The sequence below is a fragment of the Oncorhynchus masou genome, chromosome 15, assembly GCF_036934945.1.
Source record: "Oncorhynchus masou masou isolate Uvic2021 chromosome 15, UVic_Omas_1.1, whole genome shotgun sequence".
Lineage (NCBI taxonomy): Eukaryota > Metazoa > Chordata > Actinopteri > Salmoniformes > Salmonidae > Oncorhynchus > Oncorhynchus masou.
In genome coordinates, this window is record NC_088226.1 from 25,105,038 (window position 1) to 25,131,718 (window position 26,681).

The window sequence follows — 26,681 nt, forward strand, 5'->3', positions numbered from 1 at the left end:
AAAAGGGAAGCTTCTTTGATGTTGGTGTCTGACACTCATCCCCCTCTCCTCAGGAGCTGACTCAGAGGCTGACTGAGGAGATCTCTTGCAAGCACTCCCTTCTCAGCGAGGAACCGGCCACTGCCTTACAGGGGAAAGACCTCTACGAACTGGAGGTACTCACATTATAGAAGAATTCATACTACACATTCACTCAGTCTATTCATACTACATAATTCGCGGATTATTCAAAAGTAGATATGTGCTGGATCCTCCAAAATTGTATCCATAATTGTATCCGGCACTCCAAAGGGTACATTTTATTATTATTATTAAACCTCAATTGACACATTATCTTAACACTTATGTATTTTTTTAACCTCCATTTGTTGTGTTACGCTGCAGGTGATCCTACGGGTCAGGGACACAGAGCTGCAGTGCCTCAAACAGGAGACCAACTCTCTGAAGGAGGAACTGAAAGCTGTTCACAGGGTACATGCATTCACCTCCTAGCATTTAGAAAATACTCCGAGAAATGATCCAATCTTTTGATTGTACCTCGACTCATGTTGGTTGAGCGCCCTCCACTTCTTTCCATTAACAACATTAATTTACAGACACTGTAGTAAACTACAGTCAAATCATATGTGGTTTCCTTTGAAACATAACTTCCATAGACAGCCTACTCTATTTCATTGAGACTGCACATATACTAGGCCTGGGCACTTGATCTCGCACGCCCAAATAGGAGAGGAGAGGTAAACGCCGACCACCCCCAATGATCTGCCCTCTACATCAATGCCCTCTGCAGATGCTTTTTACATTTTTTTCGATGGAAAATTAACAATGACTATGTCCGAATACCCATAAGAGCGTACTAAATAGTTGTTTAATAGTATGTGGAATTTCGAAAATAGTACTCCAAATGCATAATCTAATGCGTGATTGCGTTGACTCCCACCATTCGTTAATTTTGGTACAGCCCATCAATTTATCTGATTAGCAGGTGTTGTCAAACAGCTGAGTCGGAAAAGCTGAGTGAATTATTCTAGAACAAACGCTGAAATTAGTATGCAGTTTAAGTATGTAGTAGGCTAGTATGGGTATTCAGATCCGGCCAATGTGTTTCAAGGAGGGATGGGATTTGAAATAATTTCCCTATTCATATAGTATCATACATCTTTGTCGGACACCCAGATATTTGAAATAGGAGCAACATGTAATATTTTTGCATTGTAATTTCAGAAAATGTCTTCAATATATCTAAAGTAATAGTGAAATGATAGTGTTTCACAATAGTTTTCCCCTGGAAATGTTCAATTGGGCCCACACAAAATTGCATTATAATGGTTTAGTCTACTTATTGGTCAACAAAAAGAAGGCTCTTGTTGTCGCATTGACTGGGCCTGAGCATCACACTAACGGTTTGTCTGTGGCACAATCAGTTAGTGCATGGAGCCACTCAAATTGACTGGAGCCATGCTTGGTGGTGGACCGTAGAAAGCTATTTGCTTTGGTTTTTGAGATGATTGATTTTTCCAGAGAGGAGCTGGTTTTTATATATTATATATTTATATTCTTCTGAACACATTTCCGTTTGTTGGCAGTGTCAAAAAAAAGAAAGTATTCTTCTAAATACTATTATGTTTGCTTGCTGGACAGGCAAACACCACCAGGTACTAATCTGTAAACCAATCAAAACTTGTGTCTTATCCATGGTACTATCTCTGCTGATCAAGTCTGCCAATCACATTATCCGCATCTAAGGTAGTAGACAGCTGGTGAGTTCTGTCCGACAAGCTGCTATCAGGTAAGTATTTTTATTTATCTGTAATCTAACTAGTTATAGAAATGTGATATCATCAATGCGAGCTGTAAATAGAGTCCCAACTTAGAATGCAGCAACCTTGGTAATGTAGCTAGCTTGCTAGTTAGCCAGTTACAACAAGTAGATATGTTGCTAGCTAGCAGGAGCAGATAGCTTTATCACTAGCTAGCATGTTATTCTGGGACAAGGCCCATTTTAGCTATCTGTTTATTCTAGGGCTGTCCCCGACAAAAAAGTATCTTGGTCGACTGGGAGTAGTCTGTTCTTCCGACCAATTGATTAGTCTAAATGTTAAACGGTGTATTTTTCCATATACATAGTATTTACCCCTTTGCCCTCAGAACAGCCTAAATTTGTCGGAGCAAGGTGTCAAAAGCATCCCACTGGGATGCTGGCCCACTCCAATACTTCCCACTATTGTAAAGTTGGCTGGATTTCCTTTGAGTGTTGGACCATTCTTGATACACACAGGAAACTTTTGATTGTGGAAAAACCCAGCATCGTTGCAATTCTTGACACAAACCAGTGCGTCTGGCACCTACTACCATACCCCTTTGAAAGTCACTTAAATCTTTTGTCTTGCCCATTCACCCTCTGAATGGTACACATACACAATCCATGCCTCAATTGTCTCAAGGCTTAAAAATTATTATTATTATTTTTTTTTTTAATTTTCGCCTAAAATAACATACCCAAATCTAACTGCCTGTAACGCAGGCCCTGAAGCAAGGGTATGCATATTATTGGTTCCATTTAGAAGGAAACCATTTGCAGTTTGTGGAAATGTGAAAGGAATATAGGAGAATATAACACAATAGATCTGGTAAAAGATAATACAAAGAAAAAACAACCGTTCTATTTTTTTGTTTTTGTACTATCATCTTTGAAATACAAGAGAAAGGACATAATGGACATAATCCCGTATTCCAGCCCAGCTGCAATTTAGATTTTGGCCACTAGATGGCAGCAGTGTATGTGCAAAGTTTTAGACTGATCCAATGAAACATTGTATTTCTGTTCAAAATGTTGTATCAAGACTGCCCAAATGTGCCTAATTTGTTTATTAACTTCTTGAAACTCCCCATCCCGGATCCGGGATCGTGACTAAAGCCTCAGGCTCATTAGCATAACGCAACGTTAACGATTTATGAAAATCGCAAATAAAATGAAAATAATGCGCCTACTCTCAAGCTTAGCCTTTTCTTAACAACACTGTCATCTCAGATTTTCAAAATATGCTTTTGAACCATAGCAATTCACTAATTTGTGTAAGAGTATGCTAAGCTAGCTTAGCATTTTGAGTAGCATTTAGCACGCAACATTTTCACAAAAACCAGATAACCAAATAAATAAAATCATTTACCTTTGAAGAGCTTTGGATGTTTTCAATGAGGAGACTCTCAGTTACATAGCAAATGTGCAGTTTTTCCTGAAAGCGTCTTTGTGTAGGAGAAATCGCTCCGCTTTGTACATCACATTTGGCTACCGAAACGAACCGAAAATTCAGTCACGTACAACGTCAAACTTTTTCCGAATTAACTCCATAATATCGACCGAAACATGGCAAACGTTGTTTGGAATCAATCCTCAAGGTGTTTTTTCACATATCTCTTCATTCATATATCGTTCGTGGAAGCCTGCTTTCTTCTCTAAATTCCATGGAAAAATACTTGCAGCTGAGTTTTGCGCACCAATTTCGGCGCAGGACACCGGGCGGACACCTGGTAAATGTGGTCTCTTATGGTCAATCTTCCAATGATATGCCTACAAATACGTCACAATGCTGCAGACACCTTGGGGAAACGACAGAAAGGGCAGGCTCGTTCCTCTCGCATTCACAGCCATATAAGGAGACAATGAAAAACAGAGCCTCAAAAATCCTGCTCATTTCCTGGATGCCGTCTCATCTTGGTTTTGCCTGTAGCTCACGTTCTAGGGCACGCACAGAGAATATCTTTGCAGTTCTGGACACGTCAGAGTGTTTTCTTTCCAAAGCTACCAATTATATGCATAGTCGAGCATCTTTTTGTGACAAAATATTGCGCTTAAAACGGGCACGTCTTTTTATCCAAAAGTGATATAGCGCCCCCAGTTAATAACTTTTCATGTTCAAAACTGTGCACTCTCCTCAAACTATAGCATGGTATTATTTCACTGTAATAGCTACTATAAATTGGACAGTGCAGATATGTCTATATCCTGGAAAATGTTATTGTTACTTACAACCTCATGCTAATCGCATTAGCCTACGTTAGCTCAACCGTCCCGTGGAAGGGACACCGATCCCGAAGCCTGTCTCCTCCCCTTCATCTACACTGATTGAAGTAGATTCAACAAGTGATCATAGCTTTCATTTGGATTCACCTGGACAGTCTATGTCTTTGAAAGAGCAGGTGTTCTAAATGTTTTATATATTCAGTGTATGGGGGAATTGATAGAATCTAACAATCAAATGGCAAACAATTCACACAATGAAGTTATGAAACAATGAATGCGTTCAAAATGGCGGGCGAGAGCGCATTCTGGAGAGAGACGTGCCTTGTGCATTTTATCCACACTCCCCTTCTTCTTGGACCGTGCCATCCCTGCGGCTTCCACAATGGATTAGTTCACTGAGACAGACTGAATCAGAAAGGTGTGTGCCATTAAAAAGAACAATCTATTTGCAGCTGCTCGACTAAAATAATCTTGGACGATCAACAGCCTATCGACCAAACAATTGACCAGTTGACTAAATGGGGTCAGCCCTAGTTTATTCCAAGTAATAATTCAAAACTATAAAAACCTTTCAAATCATAAACTACATTCCTTAGCCGTGATTAAATATTTTATTCATTCTTGTCTCTCACATTTGTCTCTATTCAGCTCTCCAGTGTCCTGCTCCCAGAGATCAACCAAGTGCTATATTCACCAAGCCTGGGCTGATTTACTCACCTGTGAGGAGAACCATCCTACTACAGTTTGAACTAGCCCTGCCGTCACTACTTAGACATTGGGACCACATATGCATTTGCCTGTTGTATTTCCTTTGTGGATTTTGTTTTACACAGTCGAGTGCCTTTTGGGTTGAAGAACACCAACTAATTTAGACTTAAAGTCTAAATTGAATGTAGAATCAGTTTAACAGGTGACTATTGCTACTATTGTAACATTCTGCTGGGAGAATTATATTGTCTCCGTCAGGAGCCCATTCTTTTGCCATAGGTGTTAGAGTTCCCGTCTTTGGACCACACAAGCTTTAGATTGCATTCTGTTAAGGCACTTCTCTCTCTTTACATCGGTCAGCTTTCGATATGCCTATGGGGCCTGGGCACACAAATGCGCCTAGAGAAAAGGGGGAATAGTGAAGCAGGTGTTTATGACAGTTCTATAGTCTCCATCAGAGGCCCAGGCTTTTGGCATATATCATAAAGCTTTCATTTCTGGACTGCAACATTGTAAGATTGTGCCCTTCATGGCACTTAATATTCATTGATTGGTAGGTTACACTATATTTAGGTACTTCAAATACTGCCCCAGACACCTTTGCTATTTGTCTCCGTACTCAATAAATGGGGACACACTATTTGTGACGTTTTTTTAAATTCAATTTTTTACTTTTACCTTTATTTAACAAGGCAAGTCAGTTAAGAAAAAAATCTTATTTTCAATGATGGCCTAGGAACAGTGGGTTAACTGCCTGTTCAGGGTCAGAATGACAGATTTGTACCTTGTCAGCTCGGGCGTTTGAAATTGCAACCTTCAGGTTACTAGTCCAACGCTCTAACCACGGTGTTCTTTGTTCGAATGTATAGTGCCTTCAGAAAGTATTTACACCCCTAGACTTTTTCCAAAGTTTGTTGTGTTACAGCCTTAATTTAAAATGGATTAAATTGCGATTTTTGTCACTGGTTTATACACAATACCCCTATAATGTCAAAGTGGAATTATTATGGCAAGCCTAAATAAGTTTAGGTAAGTTTAAGAGTAGAAATGAGCTTAACAAGTCACATAATAAGTTGTATAGACTCACTCAGTTTTGTTTAACTTGATTTTTGAATCTGATGATTTTGTAATTAAAATGTTTATGTTGTCTTGCAGATTAATTGGAAATGGTCATCTTTCTTCTTTGTATGCCTAGGCCGACCTATTAAAAACATATTTGTCGTACTATTCACACACACTCAAAATTCGCTGCTTCATCTTCAGTAGCCTACCTCTCCTCTTCTAGATGGGCGTGTGAGATCAAGTGTGAATTCGGAAAGTATTCAGACCCCTTGACCTTTTCCACATTTTGTTACGTTACAGTCTTATTCTAAAACGGATAAAAACATAATCATCAATCTACACACAATACCCCATAATGACAAAGCAAAAACATGCTTTTAGAAATTTTTGCAAATATATAAAAAAACTGAAATATGACATTTACATAAGTATTCAGACCCTTTACACAGTAATGTATTTTGTTGAAGCACCTTTGGCAGTGATTACAGCCTCAAGTTTTCTTGGGTATGACGCTTCAATCTTGGCGCAGTTGTATTGAGGCAGTTTCGCCCATTCTTCTCTGCAGATCTTCTCAAGCTCTGTCAGGTTGGATGGGTAGCGTTGCTGCACAGCTACAGTGTCTTCAGAAAGTATTCAGACCCATTCCGTTTTTTCACATTTTGTTACGTTACAACCTTATTCTAGAATGTATTAAATTGTTTTTACCCCTTATCAATCTACACACAATACCCCATAATGACAAAGCAAAAGCAGGTTTTTAGAAATTGTTGGTATTTATTAAAAATACAGTACCAATCAAAAGTTTGCACACACCTACTCATTCAAGGGTTTTTCTTTATTTTGACTATTTTCTACATTGTAGAATAACAGTGAAGACATCAAAACTATGAAATAACAAATTTCAGTTCAATTCATTCAGTTGTTCAACTGACTAGGTATCCCATTCCCCTTTTCCTTCACTCTGTGATACAACTCATCCCAAACCATCTCAATTGGGTTGAGGTCAGGTGATTGTGTAGGCCAGGTCATCTGATGCAGCATTCCATTTACTCTCCTTCTTGGTCAAATAGCCCTTATACAGCCTGGAGGTGTGTTGGGTCATTGTCCTGTTGAAAATCAAATGATTGATGGGATGGCGTATCGCTGCAGAATGCTGTGGTGTGCCTAGAATTCTAAATAAACCTTGAATCCAGCAAAGCACCCCAACATCATCACATCTCCTCCTCCATGCATCACGGTGGGAACCATACATGCGGAGGTCATCCATTCACCTAAGGCATGGCTGTTGAAACCAAAATATTTGGACTCATCAGACCAAAGGACAGATTTCCACCGGTCTACTGTCCATTGCTCGTGTTTCTTGGTCTCTTCTTCTTATTGGTGTCCTTTAGTAGTGGTTTCTTTGATTTTGAGATGTGTCTGTTACTTGAACTCCGTGAAGCATTTATTTGGGCTGCAATTTTTGAGGCTGGTAGCTCTACTGAACTTATCCTCTGCAGAAGAGGTAACTCTGGTTCTTCCTTTCCTGTGGTGGTCCTCATGAGAGCCAGTTTCATCATAGCGCGACTGCACTTGAAGAAACTTTCAACGTCTTTGAAATTTTCCAGATTGACTGACCTTCATGTCTTAAAATAATGATGGACTGTAATTTCTCTGCTTATTTGAGCTATTCTTTCCATAATATGACTATCTTCTGTATACCACCCCAACACAAATTGGCTCAAACACAATAAGAAGGAAAGAAATTCCACAAGGCACACCTGTTAATTGAGGCTGGTTGAGAAAATGCCAAGAGTGTGCAAAGCTGTTGTCACGTTCTGACCATAGTTCTGTTATTTTATTCTTTATTTTAGTATGGTCAGGGCGTGAGTTGGGGTGGGCAGTCTATGTTTGTTTTTCTATGTTGGTTTTTGTGTTCGGCCTAGTATGGTTCTCAATCAGAGGCAGGTGTTGTTAGTTGTCTCTGATTGTGAATAATACTTCGGTAGCCTGGGTTTCACTGTTGGTTTGTGGGTGTTTGTTTCCGTGTGAGTGTTTGGTGCTGTTTCGGTTTTGTAAATTCACGTTGTCATTTATTGTTTGGTGTTCTGAGTTTTAATTAAATAGCATCATGTACACTTACCACGCTACGCTTTGGTCCGATGCTTACTCCTCCTCAGACGAAGAGGAGGAAATCCGTTACAGCTGTCAAGGCAAAGGGTCGAAGAATCTCAAATATAACATATATATTGATTTGTTTCACACTTTTTTTAGTTACTACATGATTCCATATTTCTTATTGCATAGTTTTGATGTAGAAATTAGTAAAAATAGTAAAAAATAGTAAAAATAAAGAAAAACCTTGGCATGAATAGGTGTGTCCAAACTTTTGACTGATACTGTAAAAATTGTTGGGGAGTTTCTCCCATTCCTCTCGGCAGTTCCTTTCAAGCTCTGTCAGGTTGGATGGGGAGCTTTGCTGCACAGCTATTTTCAGATCTCTCCATAGATGTTCGATTGGGTTGAAGTCCCTGCTCTGGGTAGCCACTCAAAGACATTCAGAGACTTGTGCTGTTTTGGCTGGAACATTCCGGGATTGTTCCGATGGCATTGAGGAGTACACCACATCAGTCATTGGCTTTATCAATAAGCGCATCGAGGACGTCGTCCCCACAGTGACTGTACGTACATACCCCAACCAGAAGCCATGGATTACAGGCAACATTCACACTGAGTTAAAGGATAGAGCTGCCGGTTTCAAGGTGCGGGACTCTAATCCGGAAGCTTATAAGAAATCCCGCTATGCCCTCTGACTAAATATCAAACAGGCAAAGCGTCAATACTGGGCTAAGATTGAATCTTACACCACCGGCTCCTATGTTCGTCTTTTGTGGCAGGGCATGCAAAACTTTTACAGACTACAAAGGGAAGCACAGCCACGAGCTGCCCAGTTACACGAGCTTACCAGACAAGCAACACTGAGGCATGCCTGAGAGCATAAACTATTCCGGACGACTGTGTGATCACGCTCTCCGTAGCCGATGTGAGTAATACCTTTAAACAGATCAACATTCACAAGGCTGCGGGGCCAGACGGATTACCAGGACGTGTGCTCCAGGCATGTGCTGACCAACTGGCAGGTGTCGTCACTGACATTTTCAACATGTTCCTGATTGAGTCTGTAATACCTACATGTTTCAAGCAACCACCATAGTCCCTGTGCCCAAGAATACACAGGCAACCTGCCTAAATGACTACAGACCCGTATCACTCACGTCCGTAGCAATGAAGTATTTGGAAATGCTGGTAATGTCTCACATCAACACCATTATCCCAGAAACCCTAGACCCACTCTAATTTGCATACCACCCAAACAGACCCACAGATGATGCAATCTCTATTGCACTCCACACTGCCCTTTCCCACCTGGACAAAAGGAACAACTATGTGAGAATGCTATTCATTGACCACAGCTCAGAGTTCAACACCATAGTACCCACATCACTAAGCTAAGGATCCTGGGACTAAACACCTCCCTCTGCAACTGGATCCTGGACTTCCTGGCGGGCTGCCCCCCAGGTGATGAGGGTAGGTAGCAACACATTTGCCATGCTGATTCTCAACACTAGAGCCTCTCAGGGGTGCATTCTCAGTCCCCTCCTGTACTCCCTGTTCACCCACGACTGCATGGCCAGGCACGACTCCAACACATCATTAATTTTGCAGAAGTTTTCCAGAATAACAACCTATCCCTCAACATAACCAAGACTAAGAAGATGATTGTGGACTACAGGAAAAGGAGGACTGAGCACACCCCCATTCTGATCTACGGGGCTGTAGTGGAGCAGGTTGAGAGCTTCAAGTTCCTTGATGTCCACATCACCAACAAACGAACATGGTCCAAGCACACCAAGACAGTAGTGAAGAGAGCACAACAAAACCTATTGTTTAACCCCCTCAGGAAACTAAAAAGATTTGGCATGGGTCCTCAGATCCTCAAAAGGATCTACATCTGCAACATCGAGAGCATCCTGACTGGTTACATCACTGTCTGGTATGGCAATTGTTCGGCCTCCAACCACAAAGCACTACAGAGGGTAGTGCGTACGGCTCAGTACATCACTGGGGCTAAGCTGCCTGCCATCCAGGACCTCTACACCAGGTGGTGTCAGAAGAAGGCCCTAAAAATTGCCGAAGACCCCAGCCACCCCAGTCATAGACTGTTCTCTCTACTACCGCATGGCAAGCGGTACTGGAGTGCCAAGTCTAGGACAAAAAGTCTTCTCAACAGTTTTTACCCCCAAGCCATAAGACTCCTGAACAGGTAATCAAATGGCTACCCGGACTATTTGCATTGTGTGCTCACCCCCCAACCCCTCTTTTACGCTGCTGCTACACTCTGTTTAGCATATATGCATAGTCACTTTAACCATATCTACAGTTGAAGTCAGAAGTTTACATAAACTTACATTGGAGTCATTAAAACCTGTTTTCAACCACTCCAGAAATTTATTTTTTACAAACTAGAGTTTTATCTACTTTGTACATGACACAAGTAATTTATCCAACAATTGTTTACAGACAGATTATTTCACTTATAATTCACTGTATCACAATTCCAGTGCATCAGACGTTTGCATACACTAAGTTGACTGTGCCTTTAAACAGCTTGGAAAATTCCAGAAAATTATGTCATGGCATTAGAAGCTTCTGATAGGCTAATTGACATCATTTGAGTCAATTGGAGGTGTACTTGTGGATGTATTTCAAGGCTTACCTTCAAACTCAGTGTCACGAGAATTTTCAATCCCAATGTTGATAACTAAACAATTATTTAAGCTTTGACCAATCCCCGAAGTTTGTAAGACCCTGGGTTTAATAATAATTAGGCAAAGACTCAGCTTCTGCAAAAGGTCCGTAAGGTTTATTCAGAGAACGTTCTAAAGTCCAAAATGCAAAGACATGTCATTTTATAACTCCCACCCCCCAACTACTTACACGCACACACAGACACACAAACAGTAGGTGGGCTGTATCTTTCCCCACAGTCCACATTCCTCATTTATCACTACCAATCTGGCAGTTCCATGCAGTTCCCTCCCTCCCTAGATTAGGGTAACCTTGGAAGGAGCCTCTTTCCTGTTGTCCTTTGTTCTCTCAACTCTCACACCACTACACAGCAACACACATATTATGGAATTATGACTACTAACACATTTCATACAATTATATGATTTCAGGGTGGAATCCTTTAGTTATTACTTTAAACATATAAATTCCCTCATCACTCAGTGCCTCTTTGCATGGCATCATGGGAAAATCAAAAGAAATCAGCCAAGACCTCAGAAAAAAATTGTAGACGTCCACAAGTCTGGCTCATCCTTGGGAGCAATTTCCCAACGCCTGAATGTACCATGTTCATCTGTACAAACAATAGTACTGTAACGGTTTTCCAAAACGCAGAGTGGTTATATTGATTCATGTTTAATAATTTAAAAAAAACGCGAACACTACAAAACAATAAACGTGGAAAACCAAAAACAGCCCTATCTGGTGCAAACACAGAGACAGGAACAATCACCCACAAACACACAGTGAAACCCAGGCTATCTAAGTATGATTCTCAATCAGAGACAACTAATTACACCTGCCTCTGATTGAGAACCATACTAGGTCGAAACATAGAAATACCCAAATCATAGAAAAACAAACATAAACTGCCCACCCCAACTCACGCCCTGACCATACTAAATAATGACAAAACAAAGGAAATAAAGGTCAGATCGTGACAAGTACGCAAGTATAATCACCATGGGACCACACAGCCGTCATACCGCTCAGGAAGGAGACTTGTTCTGTCTCCTAGAGATGAACATACTTTGGTGCAAAAAGTGCAAATCAATCCCAGAACAACAGCAAAGGTCCTTGTGAAGATGCTGGAGGACACAGGTACAACATATCTATATCCACAGTTAAACGAGTCCTATACCGACATAACCTGAAAGGCCGCTCAGCAAGGAAGAGGCCACTGCTCCAAAACCGCCATAAAAAAGCCAGACTACAGTTTGCAACTGCACATGGGGACAAATATGGTACTTTTTGGAGAAATGTCCTCTGGTCTGATGAAACAGAAATAGAACTGTTTGGCCATAATGACCATCATTACGTTTGGAGGAAAAAATGGGGAGGCTTGCAAGCTGAAGAACACCATCCCAACAGTGAAGCACGGGGGGGGGGGTGCAGCATCATGTTGTGGGAGTACTTTGCTGCAGGAGGGACTGGTGCACTTCACAAAATAGATGGCACCATGAGGCAGGAAGATTATGTTGATATGTTGAAGCAACATCTCAAGACATCAGTGAGGAAGTTAAAGCTTGGTCGCAAATGGGGTCTTCCAAATGATATTATCTAGCTAGCTAGCTAACATTATCTAGCTAATGATTTGCCTAGTTAAATAATGGTTAAAAAATGTTTTTAAATGAGACCTCTGTCACAAACCTGTATTCATGACTCATGAACATACTTGCTACGAGCAAACAAGAAAATGCACTGTACAATGCTTCTGATGTTGCTCATTATTTAACATAAAATTGGAACATAAAATCATAAAATTGGAGCATTAGTAGCTAGGCTATCTGTTAGCTAACCCTCTAGTAGCCTAAGCCTAGCCTTAGTTGACGTGAAAATATGAATGTGAAAATCTTTTCAGACTTGCCAAACAAATGGTCCTCCTTGGAATAGAGAATAGTGCAGTTAAATCCTGAACAAGCCATGTTTGTCCTTGCTATCAAAACTGTATCCCATACCCGAAGAACAAACACTGGAAAGTGGTGCGATCATAAAAATAGCAAAAACCAGTAGCAAAAACAATTATCCTCATATCCTCATTTCAGTGTGGGATTTTAAAGTAAGTGGTTCAAGGACATACATCTGGTTAAATAGAAGCAAATATTCATACATGATTGTGTTACAAAAAATATTGACCACGAAGATCGCCATACTCCCATTGACTATAATGGGGATCCTGTTTTCTGGAAACAATTGCTTCTTAACCACCACATTTTTGGTCCTCCTGCAGACGAGTTGTGGTGTTAGCATTTTACACTTTTTGTGGAAGGGACAGATGGCAACACACCTTTGTTGGTAAATGCATCACCCGAATGGGACCGGCTAGAGTATTGTTTAGGGACAATGAGGGGACATTGGGAGCTGCTTTTGAGAGGAAAGATAAGTCAACAAAGTGAATGGGCTAGGGGGGCTAAAGAAGGTGTGAAAAGTCTTTGGAAGGCGGCATGGCACCTCAATCGCTCTCATACACAACAATACATTTACTGTCTAAGCACAACCCTGCACAATCAAAACTCCCTATCTCATCTCAAAGTACTATCTGTTAACCCCTAGCCCATTGACAGATCATTCTTGTCAATAGTAGCCCTTTGCAGGGGAATTCTGTATTGTGTCTTGAGAATCTGCAGAGAGAAGAATGAGGTGGTTGTGTCATTACTGTTGTTGTCTTGATGCTTTATCTTTCAGTGTCCCTTGTGGGTTTCTGTCTCACAGTCTTGTTACGCTCCATAACTGCAAGGTGTGTCCACTCTAGAGGTCGACCGATTAATCGGAATGGCCGATTAATTAGGGCCGATTTCAAGTTTTCATAACATTCGGAAATCTGTATTTTTGGGCACCGATTTGGCCGATTTATTTATTTATTTAATCTTTATTTAACTAGGCAAGTCAGTTAAGAACACATTCTTATTTTCAATGACGGCCTAGGAACGGTGGGTTAACTGCCTTGTTCAGGGGCAGAACGACAGATTTTCACCTTGTCAGCTCGGGGGATGCAATCTTGCAAACTTACAGTTAACTAGTCCAACGCTATAACGACCTGCCTCTCTCTCGTTATACTCCACAAGGAGACTGCCTGTTACGCGAATGCAGTAAGCCAAGTTAAGTTGCTAGCTAGCATTAAACTTATCTTATAAAAGCAAAGACAAATTATATTCATTCGATTTGTATATTCAACTAACAGTGCACATCTCTAGTTTCAAGTAGTCTAAAATAAATGATTGGCTCCCCGTTCCATGGGGGTTCTGAAACCATGTGTATCCACTCGAATTCACCAGATTTTTTTGTCAATAGACCGTCAAAGGAAATCTGGCAAAACTTCAATCTTCCCAATATGTGTATGCAGGATAAGGCATACGCCAAAGACAAGCTCAAAGCCCTGTATGCTGAGCTGAGCTTCAGCCGGTCCAAGGTCCAATGTGACATTCCCAAACTGCGAGAGGAGCCCCAGACTGCAACAGGGTCTCCCAGGGATGAGGGCAGTGGCGGCGACAGCTCCAATTCTGCTCAGGCTTACGGTAAGACATGCACACACAAACACCTGCATGCACACGTACGAATAATCCTACTGGCATGTATAGTGACTTAGGACTTCTCTCTATGCATACACTGTAGACATAGTGAAGTTGACAAGCAACCCTGATTTCTTGAAGAAGGAGAGGTCGACACTCACCAGGCAAATCAGAGGGGTCAGGTCAAAGGTGAGAGGTCAGGGGCGAGGTACAGTGCCTTGCAAAAGTATTCATCCCCCTTGTATTCATCCCCCTTTCCTATTTTTTTGCATTACAACCTGTAATTTAAGTGGATTTTAATTTGAATTTCATGTAATGGACATACTGAAAATAGTCCAAATTGTTGAAATGGAAAAATATTACTTGTTGAAAAAAATTCTCAAATTTTCTTTTTTGAAAAGTGGTGCGTGCATATGTATTCACCCCCTTTGCTATGAAGCTCCTAAATTAGATCTGGTGCCAACAATTACCTTCAGAAGTCACATAATTAGTTAAATAAAGTCCACCTGTGTGCAATCTAAGTGTCACATGATCTCAGTATATACACCTGTATATACACCAGTATATACACCAGTATGTATATACACCTGTTCTGTTCTGAAAAGCCTCAGAGTCTGGAACACCAAGAAGCTCTCCAAACAGGTCAGCGACAAATTTGTGGAGAAGTACAGATCAGGGTTGGGTTATAAAATAATTTCTAAAACTTTTAACAACCCACGGTGCACCATTAAATCCATTATTAAAAAATGGAAAGAATATGGCACCACAACAAACCTGTCAAGAGAGGGCCGCCCACCAAAACTCACGGACCAGGCAAGGAGGGCACTAATCAGAGAGGCAACAAAGAGACCAAAGATAACCCTGAAGGAGCTGCAAAGCTCCACAGCAGAGATTGGAGTATCTGTCCATAGGACCACTTTAAGCCGTACACTCAACAGAGCTGGGCTTTACGGAAGAGTGGCCAGACTGAAGCCATTGATTAAAGAAAAAAATAAGCAAACACGTTTGATGTTTGCCAAAAGGCATGTGGGAGACTCCCCAAATATATGGCAGAAGGTACTCTGGTCAGATGAGACTAAAATGTAGCTTTTTGGCCATCAAGACAAATGCTATGTCTGGCGCAAACCCAACACCTCTCATCACCCTGAGAACACCATCCCCACAGTGAAGCATGGTGGTGGCAGCATCATACTGTCGGAATGTTTTTCATCAGCAGGGACTGGGAAACTGGTCAGCATTGAAGGAATGATGGATGGCGCTAAATATAGGGACATTCTTGAGGGAAACCTGTTTCAGTCTTTCAGAGATTTGAGACTGGGACGAAGGTTCACCTTCCAGCAGGACAATGACCCTAAGCATACTGATAAAGCAACACTCGAGTGGTTTATGGGGAAACATTTAAATGTCTTGGATTGGCCTATGTAAAGCCCAGACCTCAATCCAAATGAGAATCTGTGGTATGACTTAACTTCTTGCATCGAGCAATCCTGGATTCGGGATTCTATTTATAGCCTCAAGCTCATTAGCATAACGCAACGTTAACTATTCATGAAAATTGCAAATGAAATGAAATAAATATATTTGCTCTCAAGCTTAGACTTTTGTTAACAACACTGTCATCTCAGATTTTCAAAATATTCTTTTCAACCATAGCTAAACAAGATTTTGTGTAAGAGTGTTGATAGCTAGCACAGCTAAAAGCCTAGAATTCAGCCAGCAACATTTTCACAAAAACAAGAAAATCATTCAAATAAAATCATTTACCTTTGAAGAACTTCGGATGTTTTCAATGAGGAGACTCTCAGTTAGATAGCAAATGTTCAGGTTTTCAAAAAAATATTTTTTGTGTAGGACAAATTGCTCCGTTTTGTTCACGTTTGGCTATGAAAAAAACCTGTATCCAGTTATAGCCTCAAGCTCATTAGCATAACGTAACGTTAACTATTTATGAAATCGCAAATGAAATGAAATGAATGTGCTAGCTCTCAAGCTTAGCCTTTTCTTAACAACACTGTCATCTCAGATTTTCAAAATATGCTTTTGAACCATAGCAAAACAAGCATTTGTGATAGCTAGCATAGCATTTAGCGTAGCATTTAGCGGGCAACATTTGCACAAAAACCAGATAAGGATTCAAATAAAATCATTTACCTTTGAAGAACTTCGGATGTTTTCAATGAGGAGACTCTCAGTTACATAGCAAATGTTTTGTGTAGGAGAAATCGCCTCGTTTTGTACATCACGTTTCGGTACCAAAAAAACCCGAACATTCAGTCATCAAAACGGCGAACTGTATTCCAAATTAATTCCATAATATCGACTGAAACACGGCAAACGCTGTTTAGAATCAATCCTCAATGTGTTTTTCACATATCTCTTCATTGATATATCGTTCGTGGTAGTCTACTTTCTCCGGTGAATCGCTTGGAAAAAGACGTGCAGTTGAAGATGACGCACCAATTTCGACGGAGGACACCGTTCGGACACCTGGCAAATGTAGTCTCTTATGGTCAATCTTCCAATGATATGCCTACAAATACGTCACAATGCTACAGACACCTTGGGGAAACAATATATAGGGCAGGCTTATTCCTGTCGCATTCACAGCCATATAAGGAGACAATGAAAAACAGAGCCTCAAAAATCCTGCTCATTTCCTGGTTGCAGTTTCATCTTGGTTTTGCCTGTAGCTTCTGTTCTGGGCCACTCACAGACAATATCTTTGCAGTTCTGGAAACGTCAGAGTATTTTCTTTCCAAAGCTATCAATTATATGCATAGTCGAGCATCTTTTTGTGACAAAATATTGCGCTTAAAACGGGCACGTCTTTTTATCCAAAAATGAAATAGCGCCCCCATAGATTTAACAGGTTAACGATTGCTGTGTACCAGTGAACCCATCCAACTTGAAGGAGCTGGAGCAGTTTTGCCTTAACCTCTCTAGGGTATGCCAACATCCAGTGAGATTTCAGAGCGCCAAATTCAAATACAGAAATACTCAATAAAAAATTCAGAAAAGATACAACTATTTTACATAGATTTAAAGATTAACTTCTTGTGAATCCAACCACGTTGTTAGATTTCAAAAATGCTTTACGGCGAAAGCATACCTTACAATTATTTGAGAACATAGCCCAGCAGACAAATCATTACAAACAGTAACCAGCCAAGTAGAAGAGTTACACAAGTCAGAAATAGAGATAAACTTAATCCCTTACTTTTGATGATCTTCTTATGGTTGCACTCAAAAGACATTAGTTTTGTTCACGCGTTTTCTTCAGTAATCCACAGGCTCAAACGCAGTCACAACAGGCAGACAAAAAATCCAAATTGTATCCGTAAAGTTCATAGAAACATGTCAAAAGATGTTTATATTCAATCCTCAGGTTGTTTTTAGCCTAAATAATCAATAATATTTAAACTGGACAATAACGTTGTCAATGTAAAAGCTAAACAAGAAAGGTACTCTCTCGGTCGTGCGCATGAAAAAGCTCTGTGACACGGCAGGGTCCACTCATTGACTGCTCTTACTCCCTCATTTTTCGGAATACAAGCCCAAAACAATTTCTAAAGACTGTTGACATCTAGTGGAAGGCATGGGAACTGCAATGTGAGTCCTAAGTCAATGGATACTGTAATGGCATTGAATAGAAAACTACAACAGACAAAAAAATCCTACTTCCTTGAATGGATTTTTCTCAGTTCTGTTTTACTCACATACATTATTTTAACAGTTTTGGAAACTTAAGATTGTTTTCTATCCAAATCTACTAATTATATGAATATCCTATATTCTGGGCCTGAGTAGAAGGCAGTTTAATTTGGGCACGCTTTTCATCCAAAATTCCAAATGCTGCCCCCTACGCTAGAGAAGTTAAAGAATGGGCAAAAATCCCAGTGGCTAGATGTGCCAAGCTTATAGAGACATACCCCAAGAGACTTGCAGCTGTAAATGCTGCAAAAGGTGGCTCTACAAAGTATTGACTTTGGGCGGATGAATAGTTATGCACGCTTAAGTTTTCATTTTTTTGTCTTATTTCTTGTTTGTTTCATTATACAAAATATTTTGCATCTTCAAAGTGGTAGGCATGTTGTGTAAATCAAATGATACAAACACCCCAAAAATGCATTTTAATTCCAGGTTGTAAGGCAACAAAATAGGAAAAATGCCAAGGGGGTGAATACTTTCACAAGCCACTGTAACTTTCACTCAATCCCAATTTGATAACACTGCAATAACTAAAAACAAAACACTGATCTTGTGCCTCATTTCTTCCTTTTTTTCATCTGTGTCATCTCTTTGTCTGTCAGAGTCTGAAGGAGGGTCTTTCTGTCCAAGAGAGAATGAAGCTGTTTGAGCCCATGGACTAGAAGAAGATCTGATCTATTTTTTTGTTGTTGCTCATTCTTCAATGTGTGTGTGTGTGTATGTGTTTGTGTGGTGTTTGCCAATCGTGTGCAACAGTGCTAGTCTGAGTACAGGTCTCTTTAGAAACATTCCACTCCTTGCCACTCCTTGTCATTGCCAATCTTCATCTTTGGCAAATGACATAGAGTACAGGGAGTGGAATAGCTAAAGAGACAAGTACCCAGACTACTGCAGTGCTTGGCTTGCCTGTGATCTGTAGAGTGTACCATTGGGAGATTTTTAGAGCGTTGATGTGGTGAGGTTGCAAGTATTGTGATTAACTATTTATTTATGTATGTATTATTACACAGACCAAAATATTGCACAGTTGGGCTAACTAATAAAAAGCTCTTACAGGGCTCAATGCACAATGTGTTTCTCTCCTCCTAGTCCACCTCACCACACCCGGACAGTGATGTGAACTGTTTAATTAGGACAAAACCAAATTCCCTATGTAAGAACACACTCAAATCTAAATTCTGGTCATGTAAAAAGGCATGGCTATGATTTTTTCAATGTATTTTAATACACTTGTGTCCTGTATTTTAGTGTTCCATATTATTAATAAAATGTTTTTTATTTGAATGTCAAAGTGTGTCTAAATAAATGTAATGTCGGAACCATTTTTCTGTTTCCATCCTCTTTCTCCCAGTGGCCATGGTAACACCAGACCACAAGGTTTCCCTCTCGCAGCAGTCAGAGCATTCATTGGCATTCTCTCACTCATTCTCCATATGGCTTTTGTTTTTCTCAATACAATGGGAAAATGAGGCCTCGCATCCCTTCCCCACAATTGATTTGGAATCCACTATTAAACTATAGTTCTGTAAACTACTTGAAAACAAGCAACGGTGGTGTCGTTTAGTGGTATGATCATCCCATTGGAAGATTGTGTAGGCATACATTATTAATAATCTATTCCACAGTGTTGTGGAGTAAACATAATTTACTCACCTTCATTTTAAGTGAGCGTTTATCCACCTTTTACAGAAAAATGTATTGAACGTATAGGGAGCATAGCTTTTTTCACTGCAACCTGGGATGAGCTATTTTTTACCACTACCCCACTGTTTCTACGCCAGCATCTAGCTGGCAGAGTGAATCTGAAATGTCCTTTGTTTAAACTTTACAGCGACGCAATGGAAATTGAAACGTAACTGTCCCATCATATGAATTTGGCACATTTTTTACTCTTTTTTACATCACCATGGGTGATGTTGGTTCATCCTGATTCTCAGATGTATGCAGAGAGAAGAGTAAATTGGTCCCGGTGAGGAGGTGTCATTCACAGCATTTATGGTTTAAATAACTGCAGCAATTATGACTTTCATTGTGTAAATAATTCCAGAGTGCTCATATTCTTGAAGAATGTACTTTATGCTCACTGGTTTGAGACCACAATAATGTGCCGCTAACAACTTTATTAAAAATGCTGTGATTTTTTTTTACTGGATTATATTTGATGTTACCTTTATTTCAACAGGGAGTCCCACTGACAAAAAGGACCGGTGTCTTTCATAAGGCAGTCCTGCATTTTACAATTTCACACATTTGACAAAATACAAGAGAATACAAAAATACACACTTAAGAAAAACAATCACATTCCTCAACAAAGATGTCCTCAATCCATCTTTTGAACTGCTCGAGAGTCATCAATATAACTAGTTGCAAGGAACTTGTTATTCCATACATGGGGTGCAAAGGCAGTTTTTTCTAAGTCTGGAGCAACAGATAAAACAGTACATTGTTGTATATAACATCATTACGCCACTACATATCCACAATGCAAAATGTATAACACCACCATACAACAATTTTACAATGTACATGTGTGTGCTAGCACTTGTGTGCGTATGCGTGTGTCTGTACCTTTGTGTGTGTCTCTTCACAGTCTCCACTGTTTCATAAGGTGTATTTGATAATTTAAAAACAATCTGATTCTACTGCTTGCATCAGTTACTTGATGTGGAATAGAGTTACATGTAGTACTGTGGGACTCCCATAGTCTATTCTGTATTTGGGGATTGTGAAGAGACCTATGGTGGCATTTCTTGTGGGGTATGCATGGGTGTCTGAGCTTGTCAACACTTCTTAAAAAAACAAGTAGTGATGAAGTCAATTTCTCCTCAACTTTGCCATGAGAGATTGACATGCTTATCAGTAATGTTAGCTCCCCGTGTAGTTTTAAGGGCCAGCCGTGCTGATCTGTTCTGAGCCAATCATAATATTCCTGTCCCTTTTTGTGGCACCTGACCACACAACTGAACAGTAGTCCAGGTGCAACAAAAATAGGACCTGTAGGACCTTCCTTGTTGATAGTGTTGTTAAGAAGGCAGAGCAGGGCTTTATTATGGACAGATTATTCCCTATCTTAGCTACTGTTGTATCAATATGGTTTGACAACAACAGTTTACAATCCAGGAGTACTCCAAGCAGTTTAGTCACCTCAACTTGCTCAATTTCCACATTATTCATTATAAGATTTAGTTAAGGTTTAGGGTTTAGAGAATGATTTGTCCCAAATACAGTGATTTTAGTTTTGAAATATTTCGGGCTAACTTATTCCTTGCCACCCATTCTGAAACTAACTGCAGCTCTTCTATACGTGATTTCAGTCGCTGTAGTAGCTGACATTTATAGTGTTGACTCATCCGCATACATAGACACACTGTCTTTACTCAAAGCCAGTGGCATGTTGTTAGTAAAGATTGAACAAAAGAAAGGGTTCTAGACAGCTGCCCTGTGGAATTCCTGATTCTACCTGGATTATGTTGGCGAGGCTTTCATTAAAGAACACCCTCTGTGTTGTGTTAGACAAGTAACTCTTTATCTACAATACAGCATGGATTGTAAAGCCATAACACATATGTTTTTTTTCGAGCAGCACACTATGATCAATAATGTCAAAAGCCGCACTGAAGTCTAACAGCCCCCTTCCAAACTTTTTATCATCAATTTCTCTCAGTCAATCATCAGTCATTTGTGTAAGTGCTGTGCTTGTTGAATGTCCTTCCCTATAAGCATGCTTAAAGTCTGTTGTCAATTTGTTTACTGTAAAATAGCATTATATCTGGTCAAACCATTTTTCTCAAAGGTTTACTAAGGGTTGGTAACAGCCTGATTGGTCTGCTATTTGAGCCAGTGAAGAGGTCTTTACTATACATAGGTTGAGGAATGACTTTTGATTCCCTCCAGGCCTGAGGGCAAATACCTTCTAGTAGGCTTAAGTTGAAGATATGACAAATAGGAGTGGCAATATCGTCTGCTATTATCCTCAGTAATTTTCCATCCAAGTTGTCAGACCCCGGTGGCTTGTCATTGTTGATAAACAACAATAATTATTTCACCTCTTCACACTCACCTTACAGAATTCAAAATGAAAATGCTTGTCTTTCTTAATTTGGTCAGATGTACTTGTGTCAGCATTTGTTGCTGGCATGTCATTCCTAAATTTGGCAAGATTAGCAATGAAAAAAATCATTAAAGTAGTTGGCAATATCAGTGGGTTTTGTTATGAATTAACCATCTAATTCAATGAATGATGGAGCTGTTTGCCTTTTTGCCCAAAATGTCATTTATTAATCTCTTGAAACTAAGGGGCACTATTTTCATTTTTGGAAAAATAACGTTCCCGAAGTAAACGGGCTATTTTGTCAGGACAAGATGCTAGAATATGCATATAATTGACAGCTTAGGATAGAAAACAATCTAAAGTTTCCAAAATTGTTCCTATGCGTCCCTAATGAGCAGTGAATGGGATATCAACCAGATTCCTTTTTCTATGGCTTCCCTAATGTGTCTAGTGTCACAAGACATAGTTTCAGGCTTTTATTTTGAAAAATGTGCTTGAACGACAACATTGCGTCAGTGGTCAGCTGGTGGCTCTCAGAGTGATTTGTGCGTAATAGACAAATGTGGCCATTGTTTCTCTCTTTCCTATTAAGAAGCCAACTGTCCCGGTTGATATACACTGCTCAAAAAAATAAAGGGAACACTAAAATAACACATCCTAGATCTGAATGAATGAAATATTCTTATTAAATACTTTTTTCTTTACATAGTTGAATGTGCTGACAACAAAATCACACAAAAATGATAAATGGAAATCAAATTTATCAACCCATGGAGGTCTGGATTTGGAGTGACACTCAAAATTAAAGTGGAAAACCACACTACAGGCTGATCCAACTTTGATGTAATGTCCTTAAAACAAGTCAAAAATGAGGCTCAGTAGTGTGTGTGGCCTCCACGTGCCTGTATGACCTCCCTACAACGCCTGGGCATGCTCCTGATGAGGTGGCGGATGGTCTCCTGAGGGATATCCTCCCAGACCTGGACTAAAGCATCCGCCAACTCCTGGACAGTCTGTGGTGCAACATGGCGTTGGTGGATGGAGCAAGACATGATGTCCCAGATGTGCTCAATTGGATTCAGGTCTGTGGAACGGGCGGGCCAGTCCATAGCATCAATGCCTTCCTCTTGCAGGAACTGCTGACACACTCCAGTCAAAAGGTCTAGCATTGTCTTGCATTAGGAGGAACCCAGGGCCAACCGCACCAGCATATGGTCTCACAAGGGGTCTGAGGATCTCATCTCAGTACCTAATGGCAGTCAGGCTACCTCTGGCGAGCACATGGAGGGCTGTGCGGCCCCCCAAAGAAATGCCACCCCACACCATGACTGACCCACCGCCAAACCGGTCATGCTGGAGGATGTTGCAGGCAGCAGAACGTTCTCCACGGTGTCTCCAGACTCTGTTCCGTCTGTCACGTGCTCAGTGTGAACCTGCTTTCATCTGTGAAGAGCATAGGGCGCCAGTGGCGAATTTGCCAATCTTGGTGTTCTCTGGCAAATGCCAAACGTCCTGCACCGTGTTGGGCTGTAAGCACAACCCCCACCTGTGGACGTCGGGCCCTCATACCACCCTCATGGAGTCTGTTTCTGACCGTTTGAGCAGACACATGCACATTTGTGGTCTGCTGCAGGTCATTTTGCAGGGCTCTGGCAGTGCTCCTCCTGCTCCTTCTTGCACAAAGGCAGAGGTAGCGGTCCTGCTGCTGGGTTGTTGCCCTCCTACGGCCTCCTCCACGTCTCCTGATGTACTGGCCTGTCTCCTGGTAGCGCCTCCATGCTCTGGACACTACGCTGACAGACACAGCAAACCTTCTTGCCACAGCTCGCATTGATGTGCCATCCTGGATGAGCTGCACTACCTGAGCCACTTGCGTGGGTTGTAGACTCCGTCTCATGCTACCACTAGGTGAAAGCACCGCCAGCATTCAAAAGTGACCAAAACATCAGCCAGGAAGCATAGGAACTGAGAAGTGATCTGTGGTTGCCACCTGCAGAACCACTCCTTTATTGGGGGTGTCTTGCTAAATGCCTATAATTTCCACCTGTTGTCTATTCCATTTGCACAACAGCATGTGAAATGTATTGTCAATCAGTGTTGCTTCCTAAGTGGACAGTTTGATTTCACAGAAGTGTGATTGACTTGGAGTTACGTTGCGTTGTTTAAGTGTTCCCTTTATTTTTTTGAGCAGTGTATTGTCGAATAGATATTTGAAAACACCTTGAGGATTGATTATAAAAAACGTTTGCCATGTTTCTGTCGATATTATGGATCTAATTTGGAATATTTTTCGGCGTTGTCGTGACCGCAATTTCCGGTCGATTTCTCAGCCAAACGTGAAGAACGAACGGAGGTATTTCGGCTATAAAAATAATCTTTATGGAACAAAAGGAACATTTGCTGTCCAACTGGGAGTCTCATGAGTGAAAACATCCGAATCTCATCAAAGGTAAACGATTTAATTTGATTGCTTCTCTGATTCTCGTGACCAAGTTGCCTGCTGCTAGCTTTACATTATGCTATGCTAGGCTATTGATAAACTTACACAAATGCTTGTCTTGCTTTGGCTGTAAAGCATAATTTAAAAATCTGAGATGAAAAGATGATTAACAAAAGGCTCAGCTGTGTTTCAATATATTTCACTTGTGGTTTCATGAATATGAATATTTTCTAGTAATATTTTCTCGTAATATTTTTTTGTCCGTTGCTAATTAGTGTCAGTTGATGACAATTCTCCCGGATCCGGGAGGGGTAGTACTAAGAATTAAGGTGCTCCAAAGCTTTTTACTGTCATTCTTTATAAAAATTTATCTTTGTTTCATTGTATAGTTTGTTCTTCTTTTTATTTAATTTAGTTACATGAATTCTCAATTTGCAGCACATTTGCCAATTGGTTGTGCTGCCAGACTTACTTACCATACCTTCTGCCTAATCCCTCTCAACCATAACATTTTTCAATTCCTCATCAACCCAATGGGATTTAACAGTTTTTACAGTCATTTTCTTCGTGGGTGCATGCTTATTAGTAACGGGAATAAGCAATTTCGTAAATGTGTGAAGTGCAGTGTCTGGTTGCTCCTCATTACAGACCAGTAAATATGCTTTAAATCATTAACATAACAATCACTAAAAATCTTATTGTGTGACCTCATACACTATATTAGGACCAGTTTGTTGAACTTTGGTTTTCCTAGATATGGCTACTATATTGTGATCACTACATCCTATGGATTTGGATACTGCTTTAAGGCAAATTTTTGCAGCATTAGTAAAGTTTTGATCAATACATGTTGAGGATTTAATTCCTATGCTGTAACTGCCCTGGTAGGTTGACTGATCGTGACTTTACCTTTAAACTCTAAGTTCTTTACCTATCACATCCATAAACAGTCAACTTATTAATCATAACCTCGTATCATATCATCATTCTCAACAGGCATATCCTTGCATCTGCAAAACCTGAGCCTTACTTATGATTCAGTTCGACACAGATTGGTTTAATTATTTATTTACTAGCTAACTAAATAGTACTACAGGATAGGAGATGTCAAGAGAGAGAGCAAGGGACAGAGACACTTAACGTTGGTAAATTTAGAAACTACTCTCACTTATACTTTGCACACAAACCGCCGCTCGCGTGGAGTAAGAAATCATGAATGTATTTACATAAACATGCCTTGGTTCACCGTGTATCTCTTTCGGAACCTTGCCGCCTTGGAAAGGTGTTGGGCCTTTCCCGTCTTCTACTGTTGTTCTCCTCTGCAGTCGTCCGGTATCCGGTGAGTTGTTGTGTAATCCTGAACAGAGCTAAAGTTCATTCTACTTCCATTCGCTCCTGAAGCTTCTTTGAAGATAGGCTAGCCAGTCATGTTGATGGTTCCCAGTGGGGTGATGAGAGTAACGGAATACAATGGTTTCAAAAGAGTAGTAGAATGGTTCCATTTCAATTCACTTTTCTAGATACTTTACTTATCACAGCTTACCAGTGATTGTCCAGGAGGTGACTTTATCTTCTCTACCTGTTGTTGAGATTCAGAGTTCAAACCACTTTAAACGTGAGCTGTAGCTCTACGTCTCTCTGGTCTGATATGTTCATTCTTAACCTATCATTTTATACAGTTCATTCAAAAGGGGCATTTATGAAAACACTTTCATAATTTTTCATATAGCATGCACAACGTAGAGGATGGAAACTTCATACATGTAGTATGTATACTTTCCAAGTTACAGTATTTCCTTCATAACATTTTTAATGACATCACGTTCTTTTAGATCACCTCTGCCCATTCCCCACATTCTATGTTAGAAATGTTGTTCCAGTAGTTGCTTTTGAACGTGTTAGAGTTTTGTCAGGAAAAGTCTTCTTAATGCGAAGGCACATTCCTCGTGTGAATATTGGAGAGGGAGATACTGAATGTTCTGTCCTTGATTTACATTAATGCGAAGGCACATTCCTCGTGTGAATATTGGAGAGGGAGATACTGAATGTTCTGTCCTTGATTTACAACAGGATGTGAGGTGTTAACCCCCACCAGTTCCCTCCTCCCCCCCCTCTGCGGGTGAGAGTGGGTCTTGTTGAAGTTATTTATTGCAAAGCTGATTTGACCTACAGTGCCTTGCGAAAGTATTCGGCCCCCTTGAACTTTGCGACCTTTTGCCACATTTCAGGCTTCAAACATAAAGATATAAAACTGTATTTTTTTGTGAAGAATCAACAACAAGTGGGACACAATCATGAAGTGGAACGACATTTATTGGATATTTCAAACTTTTTTAACAAATCAAAAACTG

General features: G+C 40.4%; 1 protein-coding gene across 1 annotated transcript in view; it reads left to right on the plus strand.

The window, feature by feature from the left end:
* Positions 1 to 18,600, plus strand: part of LOC135556826 (centrosome-associated protein CEP250-like) — a 56,597-nt gene extending 37,997 nt beyond the window's left edge. Inside the window, exons 13-17 of the mRNA XM_064990269.1 lie at positions 54 to 155; positions 385 to 471; positions 13,965 to 14,136; positions 14,234 to 14,319; positions 18,441 to 18,600. Coding sequence (XP_064846341.1) covers positions 54 to 155; positions 385 to 471; positions 13,965 to 14,136; positions 14,234 to 14,319; positions 18,441 to 18,500 — 507 coding nt within the window. The 3' untranslated portion in view covers positions 18,501 to 18,600. The remainder of the gene's footprint in view (positions 1 to 53; positions 156 to 384; positions 472 to 13,964; positions 14,137 to 14,233; positions 14,320 to 18,440) is intronic.
* Positions 18,601 to 26,681: the final 8,081 nt, after the last annotated feature.